This window comes from Strix uralensis, chromosome 3, assembly GCF_047716275.1.
Source record: "Strix uralensis isolate ZFMK-TIS-50842 chromosome 3, bStrUra1, whole genome shotgun sequence".
In the NCBI taxonomy this organism is placed as follows: Eukaryota; Metazoa; Chordata; class Aves; order Strigiformes; family Strigidae; genus Strix; species Strix uralensis.
Window position 1 is genome coordinate 11,140,412 of NC_133974.1, and position 12,494 is coordinate 11,152,905.

The 12,494-nt window shown below is 36.2% G+C and overlaps 1 protein-coding gene across 11 annotated transcripts in view; it reads left to right on the forward strand.

Annotated features, from left to right (window-relative positions):
- Positions 1-12,494, forward strand: part of PUM2 (pumilio RNA binding family member 2) — a 77,143-nt gene that overhangs the window by 61,530 nt on the left and 3,119 nt on the right. For 5 of the 11 annotated variants that reach the window (XM_074861499.1, XM_074861498.1, XM_074861496.1 and 2 more), the window contains 7 exons: positions 4,227-4,494; positions 5,053-5,182; positions 7,113-7,247; positions 7,507-7,644; positions 9,294-9,419; positions 10,394-10,515; positions 11,753-11,945. In XM_074861499.1, coding sequence (XP_074717600.1) covers positions 4,227-4,494; positions 5,053-5,182; positions 7,113-7,247; positions 7,507-7,644; positions 9,294-9,419; positions 10,394-10,515; positions 11,753-11,945 — 1,112 coding nt within the window. Of the gene's footprint in view, positions 1-4,226; positions 4,495-5,052; positions 5,183-7,112; positions 7,248-7,506; positions 7,645-8,721; positions 9,223-9,293; positions 9,420-9,574; positions 10,372-10,393; positions 10,516-11,752; positions 11,946-12,494 lie in introns of those variants that run through there. The other 6 variants (XM_074861494.1, XM_074861501.1, XM_074861495.1 and 3 more) reach the window with 4 other exon arrangements.

Below are 12,494 nucleotides of genomic sequence, written 5' to 3' on the forward strand. Positions count from 1 at the left end.
GACACTGCTGCAATTTGTAGCTTAAAAGACCAATTTCCCTTTTACAAGAATTTTGTGATATTTTACTGTTTTTATCTCTTCTCACCAACTCATATCCAACATCCTGAAATAGGAATGTGCTAATTACTTTGTTCTAGTGTCAGTTTTCCTGCATTTGAAGGGATTTGTCAGTTGTCTGTAACTGCTTCTTTACTGTAATCAGTTGGAGCAGTAAGGTCATGAATTTGAACTACCCTTTCACTCCCAGGGACAAAAAACTGCAAGTATTTTTCCTATGTTACAAAAAATCCTTTTAGATTGGTAGTGCTTACTCTGATAGTACATTGCAGCATTTTAAGGATTTGGTGTAGAGTAGGATTTTTAAAATCTGGGCTTTTGGAGGTAATTATTTTCGATGGTTGCAAGCCAAGCTTTTTAGTAGCTTAGATTGCTGTTTTATCTTCAGAATTGGTCATTCTGGGTAAAAGTAAAGGCCCCTTGGCAAGACAGTGTGGGGAACTTTGCATTGCCTCTGCTGTGTACCTACTCTGTAGGGCTTCGGTAAACCAGGCGTAATAAGCACTTGCATTGATTCATAAAATATACATACATATATATATGCATATGTGTGTACATATATGTGTAATTCGATTTCCCATATGAAGATGAAATTTTTAGCTGAGGATGAGATTAAGCTACTTTTTTACAGATGAGCAAATACTTCATAGAAATCAAGTTTAAAGTGTTCATATACTCACATGTATTTTACTAGAAAATAATATTGTTGACTGATTTAAACAACAGTTACTGTGCAGTAAATCTGTTTTATGTCTTGTTAGAAACAGTTGAAGAAATACTTTGGTGATAAGTACTAACAGACTAATGCTATCAAAATAAATGTGCCTAGATCTAGTTTTTAATATTTTTTTCATGTTCTCCTTTAAATATGCCATCCATCTTAAGGAGTTAGCAATTTAACATGCTTTGTGTCCTTGAAGCTTAGTAAGGCTCTGTTTCAGATTGTCTATATCCCCTGTATACCTCTGTGCCTCTTCTTCCCTATGGACTAGCCACAGGGATTTAGATTCAATTAAACTGTAAAACAGCTTAATATTATTCATTGCATTGGAGATCTCTGTTTTATGAGATCAGAAGTGATTATCTGAAGAATGAACTGCACACTTTATTCCCCAGCAGTTTGTAATTGTGTGACTACTGATGCCTGATAACAGTCTTATAAAACTTCAGTGTTTGCACTGAAACTTCGTTTTTGACTAAGTGCTTTATTCAGTAGGGTATGTTCTCCAAATAATGTGTAAGACCTAGGCTGTTACCTTTCTAGTTTGGAATCAGAATCTGTAAAACAAGTGTCCTGAGTTCTTGAAGAGCATGGGAATGTGGTAGGCTAACCAGGAGGATTTGGGTAACTAGAATTCAGATGTCAGTTTTTCATTTCTAAGCTGTTCACACAAAGTTTTCAGGAAGGAGACCAGGTGTCCTTAATGTCCACACTAATGCTGTGGTGGTTTTGGACTGAGAAGGTAATGAGTACAGTATTTAAGAAAATAGTCCATTGTATACAGTAGTATATCTGCATATAATAAATATCTATGACGATGTGCTTTTATTTTGGGGGGGTTTTACTATTTTTCAAATCTGCAATGTTGCCACTGAGTTGTAACACTGCTGCTGTAGTAAAAGGTTACATGAGAAGAAAAGATAATTACCTACTAAAGCACTGTGTTTTTATAATTGTGTCCAGGGTTTTACAAGGTTAAGCTTTCTGGGTGCTTTTGAAGTATGACAGGTTCTTCTAGGCACAGTGGATATGTTTTCAGCCTTCCTGTATTATGATCCTGCTTAACGTGACTGTCTGAAGTAGTTTCACAGGCTAGACAGGACTCTCCCAGTTGCAGCATAGTTGTCTTGCAAGTCTTAGAAAGGGAGGGTTCCTAAATTAGACTGAAGAAAGGCTTTTGATAGTCCTGAGTGAAAAATGTATTGTATACATGTAGTTCTACTACACGTGTATAGCATATCAGTTAAAAGCTACTAAGTTTCTTAATTTCTGTTTTGATTGCTGGATAAATTTTCACATTTAATTTATACTTGCATGAAGGCTCAGTTTACAAAAAAAGAAAATAAATGCTGAAACAAATCTTGATTCACATGTGCCATTCCATGACTGTGTATGCTAATTACAGCCATGGAGTTTGTGAGCAGATAATCAAAACTACCTATTTACCCTATTTGGCACAGAACTGGGCATGGGATCAGTGAAGCAATAGAGCTGCTACCTCAGGAATGTACTGTGCAAGACTTCCTTTTAAACGGGCTCTGCTGCCCTCTCCTGGCATTATGTAGGGTTACTGCACAGCATTTACAGGGAAGCTAGGATTTCATTCATATCTTTAGATAATCTAGGTGAGAAATACCATAATTTCAGGTGCACAACTTTTTGTTCTTTAGAAGGCCGTTCCTAGAAGAGAAATGGCTGTAGAGTATCACTCTGCATGCTGCTTCACCTGCAGAATGTTGGGTTTCCTTTTTCTTTTTGTCTGTTAGTATCATGTCACTGTCAGCTCTTTTCCGTGATTGTCAATGGAAACTAAAAATGATAGTTAAGAAAACTTGATTTTTCTGGCAGTAAAGAACTAAGAGGCTTTAGAAGAAAACCTAGTGGTTTTTAAAAGGTATTGTGGGGTGTAAAGTATTTACTGATCCTTTACTGATTCTTACCACTGAATTTTGAAAACTAATTGTAAAATGAATACTAATTATTTCTATTTTAGGACATAATCCTATACAATGCAATAAATGTGATGCTTGATAATGTCTTGCAGAGCACTAACATCTCAGAGTCTGGTACTGCAACTTGACCTTTCAAAAAGATATTTTACCATTAATACATTACCAGCCCACTGTAACACTGTTGTTGCCTGGCCATATAAATGCTTTGAACCAAAAGAAGGCTTGGCTGGGGCACTGTCAGCTGATTTCTTTTTTGGTTTAATTAATTTTGTAATAGAGCACCATTCAAACAGCACATACTGCAATTTATTTTAAATTCAAATGTAGATATTTCTTCTGTTGACTTTGAAAGGGCTTTCAGTTACTGTATCACTTTCTAGATAAGGAAACTGAAAATGCTTTCCTTTTCCAATTCATACTCAGTAATTTTAGGTTGTGGTTTTGTTTGGGTTTTTTTTAAGTAGAGTTGAGGTTTCTAAGTGGGAGTTGGTTTTGAATATTTCTGTTTGTAGTATAGTAGCAGTATCCCTTTTAAAATCATACTGTAGTTGGGAAAGATGCTTTGTTTGCATGCTTATGGTAATTGCTGTCTATTGTAAAGTGGAGGGGAGAGAGGCCTGCTGGAGGAGTTCAGAGTGACAAACTGATTAGAGAGCAATATGTGAGGAGAGATTCACAGGACTCTGAGATGATGATAGCTGTAGGTGGAATCACTAGCAAAAAGGAGTAGGATCTAAAAATAGGAAGGCAATTCAGTTCTTGGAAAGTAAGGAAAGATGAAGTGTAGTGAGAGCGATGAATGTTTTTGCAGCAAGGAGAGGACTTTATGTTGTTAAAAGGAACTTCAGTTTGATATATTTTTGGTTGTTTTAGAATTAAGTAGAGCATTCTTAGTTACCTGGTTTGAAATTTGACATATTTAGTGCTTACAAGAGGTGCCAGATTGAAAGCCTGGGATGCTGAAGTCATCAAATACCCTGCAGAACAGGTACAGCATGACAAGAGGCACCATGTATGCCTCCCCAAAAATGCCCTTTCACACTATAAGTTGGAAAGGTACCTCAGTAGGGACTGAAGGGTAGTTCAGATTTCATGGTCTATTTTGAAACAATTGGCTAACTTTGAGACTACTAACAAGGGTATAAGTCAGTATTACCTGTGAAGTGGAAATCTGCCCACTAAGCTAAGCCCCACTCAATTCTAAAGTTTCTGCAAGTCTGAGTGAGTGCTCACTTTACCTGCTTCATTATATTCTTCTAATTACATTTCTTTTCCTGGTGCCCTTCACATAAAATATAAATGAGGAGGAGAATGGTTTTATTTATTGGAAGATAAAGCTATCTAACTCCTCCAACTGTAATGAGGTAAATATAAATAACAAGGCAACACTGTTGGTTTTTTTGGCTCCAGGGTGTATCCGTAGTTCTAGTACACTTACTGTTTTGCTGTTGCTTATTTTCCTTATGGCTTTTACTGACAGAACTGCTTCCTTGTAGGAGGACTGACAAATGGTAGTGGTCGCTATATTTCTGCAGCACCTGGAGCCGAAGCAAAGTATCGCAGTGCGGCAAGTACCTCCAGTCTTTTTAGCTCCACCAGTCAGCTCTTCCCTCCTTCACGCCTTCGTTACAGTAGGTCTGATATTATGCCTTCTGGACGTAGTCGATTGCTGGAAGATTTCAGAAACAATCGTTTCCCTAACCTTCAACTAAGAGACCTTGTTGGGCATATTGTTGAATTTTCCCAAGACCAGCATGGTTCTAGGTAATTATTATAGTAAAGTTAATAACTTAATAATATTTTACTGCTTTGATATTGTTATGTTAACATCAAACATTTGAATGAGCTGCTAGTCATCTTAATACAAAGCATGCCATTAATTGGAGCACATGCTCTTACACTGACCTTTTTCTTCTCTAGGAAACTTCATTATAAAAGTAGTATGAATTTAGCTGCTTGTAGAAGTTCTCAGTGTAGAAATAGCCTCATAACTAGACTTGTAAACTCTAGTATTTAGGTATCAAAAAGGCGTTGATTAAGAAAACAATATCTGGCATATGGAATGTAAAACCATTTTTCAGCAATACATCATCAGGTACTTAGTTATTGTTATTCTTTTCATCCTTAATCCTTTTCAAATGAAAGTTTTTAAGTATAATTTTACTAAAATGTATCCTTTTATATGTAAAGGCACTACTTTCATTTTAATAAGTTTTATAAATGTTGAATACTTGCTTTAGAATTTTGAGGTGTCTCATTGAAACAGTGTTTGAGAGGTTTTCCTGTTTATGTAAAGCATAATGTACCTTTTTTTGCACTTAGATTTATACAGCAAAAGCTGGAGAGAGCTACTCCAGCTGAGCGCCAGATGGTATTTAATGAGATCCTGCAAGCAGCATATCAATTGATGACTGATGTGTTTGGAAACTATGTAATACAGAAGTTCTTTGAGGTACGCATAACACTAAGTGTATGAACAGAAATGCCAATGAAATGCTGTAAAATCTGATTAAATTTAACTGTTTTTTTCTTAACATCATAGCAGAATTCTACTGGACTTTTACCACAAAACCCAAGCGTATAACACTGCACACATGTTTTCTGTTCTGTATCCCCTGCTTTTTTTTCCACAACGGGCACAGTTTCTCTTTACACCGGTGGTGCATACATTGGTGAACACTGGTGAATGTACAGGCTGCACACTCAGGCTTTGCCAGCCTTTTAGCGTAATTTACAGAGACTTTCAGCAGATGATGGGGAACTTAAAGATTTGAAGGATACTTTTTATTCGTTACTGCATCTTCATAAAGAGTGGGTCTGGAAAATGCACTTGCATCCAAATAAATAGCTGTGTGAACTTCATCCAGTGCTGTATATGAAGAAACTAACATAAAATGTGTTGAGGCAGAAGAATTTTGAGGAAGGGGTGTCATAAGATACATCCAGTATGACTAAAACTAGTATATTTGTTAAAAACTGTGGGATTAAAAAAAGCACATTATCAAAGAGTTATAAGATTTGACTTTGAAGAAAAAGCAGTACCTGTCTCCTGGAAGAAGTTGTATGTAGGAAGGGTATCTAGCATAGTGTACTTTAAATCAAGGACCATATCAAAGTATCTGGGTGGGTAGAAGGTGAAGCTGGAAAATGTCTAACAAGAAAGACGGTTGCTGTAAACACAAACGTAGTCTTTAATGAGTAATCTAGGAAACGAAGTGCTCACATTTTTTTTTACTTGATACTCTTTTTTACAAATCAAAATATGTTCTGAAAAGCATGACTGATGTATGGTGTATAAGATCTTGATCTTGCTCAAAGGATCATCAATTGCCCTTTTTTTACATAATGTTAGGTTGGATGGATACATAGATTATCATTGTCAATGGAGTGTTTTCATCTTAATTCTGCGGAAGACTTCTCAAGAAAAAAGTGCACTAGGCCTTAGGTGTAGTAAGGGACTTAGTTCATTATTTAAGTAGGAAGTTGAAGTTGTTTCAGCTTTGTTCAGTCTTAGGTGACTACAGGTGTGGGGTTTGACAGTTCTCAGCAGTGCTGCATGAATGTTGCTGGTGTCACCCAGCTGATTGTCCAGGTGATCACTTTAGTGTGATCGCTTGTACTGTGCCACCTCAGGAGCTTGTGTGGGGATCTGGGAGCCGGGTTATGTGTATTAGAAAGCTTGACTGGCTTCTACTCTGCCAAACATGGAGCAGCACAGAAGGTTGTAACAGCACAGTGGAGTGAATGATATGGGCAGGAATTAGCTACTGCTGAAAAACGTTGGTTGAATTACACCGTAATACAGCCAGTGTACAAAAGCATTTTGATTTTGTTCTGCAAAGTCCAAGTGTTTCTAGATTTCCTGAAGCACCCATGTTAAGAATGGTTGTTTAAGCCATGTGAAGTTACCAAGAAGCTACTTCAAGGTCTGAAATCTTTCCCCCGCCCCCTCTTGTTACAGCTTGCTTACTGTATACAAGATGTAAGATACCTCAGAGTTGTACTGGTCACTGTATCAGAGATGATGTGATTTGAGTTAATACGTTAGAGTAATCTGTAATTAATTTGCTGGTATACTTTGTCTAAATAGCACTTAAATATTCCTACAGACAGGCAAGTATAAACTACTTCAGTTTCTTCTGTTGTCTTTCAAGGTCATGCATTTGATAGCAAGTATGTGACTGGAATGTGGAATATTACAAATTTTGCATCTAGGAAATAAATGCTTCTGGTAAACATACCCACCAAAAATACAAAGGGAGGAATCATTCAAGGCGTGCAGTAAGCCTGTAATACATCATGGAAGTACTTACTCTGACATGTAAATTCCATCATGCGGCAGTATGTCTTCATTTGTTAACAGCATATTTATTTTCTTATAGTTTGGAAGCCTGGATCAAAAGTTAGCCTTAGCAACACGCATCCGTGGTCATGTTCTGCCATTAGCCCTACAGATGTATGGTTGTCGTGTTATTCAGAAAGCACTTGAGTCAATCTCACCTGACCAGCAGGTAATTGTAAGTTAGAGCAATACTTTTTTTTATTTTATTCCTTTTTATTGCATCCATCTTCTTGCTTGTTTAAATTGTTGATCGTTCCCTTCGTTATGAAATGTCCTGGGGACTGAAATAGCTGTTTAAATTAAAATGCTGAAGTACACAAGTAAACCACCAATGAAAATGAAGATTGGACAGTTAGAATGAAATGGAATATTCATTTGAGGGGGGAGAAAAAAAAAATCACTGTAAAGACAAGGATAATCCTTTTTTTTTCCAGAATGAAATGGTGAAAGAGTTGGATGGTCATGTTCTGAAATGTGTTAAAGATCAAAATGGAAACCATGTTGTACAAAAATGTATCGAGTGTGTTCAACCCCAGTCACTCCAGTTCATCATTGATGCATTCAAAGGACAGGTAGTGTCAACAGTTCAGTTCCTCTTCTGTAGGATTGCTTTGATTTGCAGATCTTTTTCCATTATTTGCATATACAAGGTAGCGTTTGACACTTTGCAGTCAGCTTGTGTTAAGTAGGATAAAAAAGGGATGATAAAATGTAAAAGCTGTTGAAGAGACAGTTAACATGGTGTAAAAAGATTAATCTGTTGGAGATGAGGCTCTAGAAAGACCTGTTTGGATGTGTTGTAAATACCCATAGAGGTATTTGGCTTAAGGCCAGGCTTTCTGTTTGAGTTTTGTGATATGTTATTTCAAATGTTCTCTATGACATTTAACACTGCCATTTTTGATGTATTAAAAAGTATCTGCTCTCTCGCATATATTTTTCATTAAAATTTCTGTTTGCTGCTGCTGCTGCTTATGTTGCAAGTCTTTCAGTATTTCCCAATGAATGTCTATCATTAAGAAAATACTTTGAAGAAATATACTAATCTGTTCCCTACATATGGGCTAGTGTTAAGTGAAGGGAGGTGTTATTTGTTTATTTAAGGTTGGGGCTTTTGGTTTTTTTCCAAAAAAGTTATATTAATATAAGATTGATATTTTGCTGCAGGCTAGAGAATATGCTGCAGCTAAATAAGATTTTAATACTCTGAGACAAAAGTGTACTTTTATAGTCTCAAAGAATTGTAAAAAAGTTACTAACTTGGCTGTGTTACTAAATGTTACTTTAATGGATGGCCAAATGTTTTTCTTAACAAGATCTACAATATCCTTCTCTCACATTTTACACAACAGCAATACCTGAATTATTGTTGTACGTAGTAGTAAATGGCATACCAAGGTTTCTAGGGTCAGGTCTTTTTATATCAAAGTGTGTGTAGGGTAGATGAGACACAGTTTCTAAACTGTAGGTAGGGCCCCTTGACTAAAATGTGACTCTGTTTATTTACTGGCCATCCATCCTCAGCTCCAAATAATTGTGTGTTTAAAAAAAAAAATAATTAGCTAACCTGAAGTGGCAAATGAAAAATACCACACTTCAGTCATGTCATGTAACAATACATATCTTTTTCACCTGCCTGCATAATTCAGATCAATGTCTAATCAGACAAGATTGTGTGTTCACTGACTCTTAAATCTCCTGAATTAATCCCTGGAACACAAACGTGGCTTCTGGAGAAGCAAGCAAAAGGAATAAGCAAGATTTTTGACTGTATGTTTTGAATACTTATTTATGAACTTTTTATCTGTAATAGGGAGCCAGTTGTATATGCTGGAATGTGAAATTAGTGAAAATCAGCCACAATAATCGAACTCCATTTAATAAATGTCAAAATCTTCAAATTTGAAAATTAAGAACAAAGTTAAAAGGAAAAGCTTAACTAAGGGTCATACCTCCAGGCTTTCCTTTGCAGCTAAATAAGCTAGAAACATTGTAATGAAAACCTGGGTTCTTAGTTTTATAATTACAGGAGTTCTTGGAACATAAAAAAACTGCATTTTCATCTTTTTCTGACTTCTACTGGAGATGGAATTCTGATATTGGCAGGCAAAACTTTTTTTAATATAAGTACTTGCATATTCATTTCCATTTTGAACATGATAATATTACTATATCTGTAAACCTCGGTTCATTTAACTCCAGTTTGCAATCCTATTTTAAGGTATTTGTACTTTCAACTCATCCATATGGTTGTAGAGTAATTCAGCGTATTCTGGAACACTGTACTGCAGAGCAGACTTTGCCAATCCTAGAAGAACTGCATCAACACACAGAACAGCTAGTCCAGGTTAGTGCGTATATTCATTTTTTTAATCCATTTTAGAGCTTTCTTTTGTTGTTGTAATTTATTCCTATTTCTTTGTTTAAGAAATAGTTTAAATGCATTTGCCTCTTTTTTTACTTTTGTAGACATTGATTTTTTGTTTTTCTTTCCTTCCATAGTTTTAATGAAAAAGAGTTTGGAAGTTGGGAGGCAAAGAAGATATAAAAAGCCTTTTTCTTACACTTTTGACTGTAGCTTCGAATATACATTGTAAATGCACAGAATTAGTATAATTTTTTTATTACAGAGATTGTCTTTTTGTAGTTTATCTTGATTCATTCAGGTGTCCTTCAGATAACTTCTAATAATGTCTAAACACAAATACATTGTCAAAAATACAAACGTTGCAGATTCTTACACAAAAAGGGCATCTTTTCTAAAGGAAGGCAAAAGACCTTATACAACATGATTTCCTGTCTTGTTCTCAGACAAACAAAAACAATGCTACAAATGGCTTTGAAATTGAATCAGTTTCAAATACTGGAAGTGGCTCGGTGTTCAGTGGGATTTTCCACACATAAAAAGGCAAGAATTGCCTTTTGGTACATATTCACAGTCTAGTTCATTTCTCAGTGTTGTCTTTATATACAAGTCTCTAGTTAAAACATAACTGTCTTGTGGTACCAAAGTTCAAGGAGATATTACAGCTGTTAAAGAAGGATGACCTCAATTTTGAGGACTTCTTTCTTTAAGAGGATAAAAGGCACTCTAGCAAAATGCTGGTTTTCCAGATTATTTACATTTTGCATGTAAATTGTGGTCCATTAAGTAATTCTTGATGCAATATTTCTTGCATCACTTTGTTTCTGTAATGCTGACATTATTGTATTTTTCCTTATCTGTGCAAATAGTAATCTGAAAGTTTATACAAATAGACAAAAGCTGTATGGATTACTTGGTATGAACACAAAAGAAAATTGAAGTCATCTTATTTTCAGGATCAATACGGAAATTACGTTATTCAACATGTACTGGAGCACGGTCGTCCTGAAGACAAGAGTAAAATAGTTTCAGAAATAAGAGGAAAAGTTCTAGCTCTGAGTCAGCACAAATTTGCCAGGTATTGCACAGCCTTCATACATTAAAGATTCACTAACCTTTTAAAGTTGTAGTATTGGATTTATTTATTGTGTTACAGAAAAGGGTATAATAGGGTTTTTTCTGTTGTGTGACTTGCCTCCTGAAATTTCACATTTTTACAGAGTGGTATTTTTATACTAGATTTGGGAAAGGGAAAATGCTGTTCTGTAGCAAAACAAAAGAAGATTCCATGGGTTTATGGGGATGGTTTTTGTTAACTGTGTACAAGTGTGGGGAATGAGTTCCAGGTCTCTGTGTGAGGATCCCCAGAGCCAGGTGAAAGGCTCTGCTAGAACTTGCTTGATAGGCTGATGGTGATAAGGTGGGACTTCCTGACTGTCTACCAGTCCAGCCAAGCAATTTACAAGTATAAAAAGGCTGGCGTTAAAGTGGTGATTCAGCCTGACAAGGATTTGATGCATTAGGAAGTCTCAAAGACTATTGTAGGAGTCCTGAACTGCTTTAAAATAAGAACCTAAAACTCATCCTTCAGTGCTTTTTGATGAAATACAGATTATTTGCCTTTTGCTAAGGAAAACACGCCTCAGAATTCATCCTAGATGATTTAGTGAGACTTTGTCATCAACATTAAGTAGAAATGCACTGTGACATAGGGGCATTTTTTGAAAAATTGATTGTATGCCAACTAGCAAGTTTATCTGGATTTTAGTTTACCCAAATAGAACTGCTCATAATCATTTCCTTGAAATGTACTTAATTTCTAAAGCACAAACTTAGGACCCCAAGTGCTTTGCTGTCTCACAAGCGTGGATGGCCCTTCCAGCTTCTGAGTTACCTGAAAGGTCAGAGACTTCCTCTACAAAAAGAGATATTTGACAGTAGGCATGCTCCTGAAAAGTGCCTTTATTCAAAAAGCGGGAAGCCTCGTTTCTGGCTTTCTCTGTTGTGTCTTAAAAGGGCCCACAACTCAAATAGATGTACTAGAATACATCTGCAACCTGAGGTCCAGTACATCTACTGTAGGTCCAGTGGAAAATCTCTCCTACAAGATAAGTATCAGAAAATTACTTTTTTTACACGAGGAGTGTATAATCCTTTAACTTCCTCAGTTGTTACAGACTAAAAATTTGGAAATCAGGACTTCAGTGCGCTCTCCAGTGGCGTTAAGACACTTGAACTGTTCAGATAAATCAAAAATTGCTACTCAAAAGAATGTTGCATCTTAAGTCACAGAATGTATTTGTCTTATTTTTCAGCAATGTGGTAGAAAAATGTGTAACTCATGCATCTCGTGCTGAAAGAGCTCTACTTATTGATGAGGTCTGTTGCCAGAATGATGGTCCTCACAGTGCCTTATACACCATGATGAAGGACCAGTATGCCAACTATGTTGTCCAGAAGATGATTGATATGGCAGAACCTGCTCAGCGGAAGATAATAATGCACAAGGTATATTTGTATATAGTTTTGTTGGTTCAGGAAGTACTATCTATACTAATTTTTCTGCTAGGAAATCCCTTTAGATGTAAAACTCACTAGTTCTGTAATCTAGAAGTTGATGTATAAACATTAAATCCGGTGGAGCTTGATAAAGTACAATATATTCAGGTCTCTGAGCACTGAGCTAAAAATTTAAATCTGCAGAAAAGTTTCAAAAGTTGGATTTCATTTCCTCTCTTTATGCCAGCTTTTCTGTGAAAATACTGTTAATATGAAAATGTAGTATCTGTCATCTTTATTAAGATAACAGAAGAAATACAGGTTTCTTTATTTGATGGTTGCTGGTAAATCCATTCTACAGTTCCCTCAAAAGAGATTCCCACACTTCCTAACATACGGACACATTTTCTACTTAAGAATATCCAAATGTGGACAAAAGTGCTATTGCCACAATGGCCCCAGGCTGTTTAACACAGGGCCTAGTATTATTCCTGCAGGAGCTCTGCTTCTCCCAGTCACCAGCAGGGCACTGCCACAAAAGGGCTGCCTCCCTCTTCC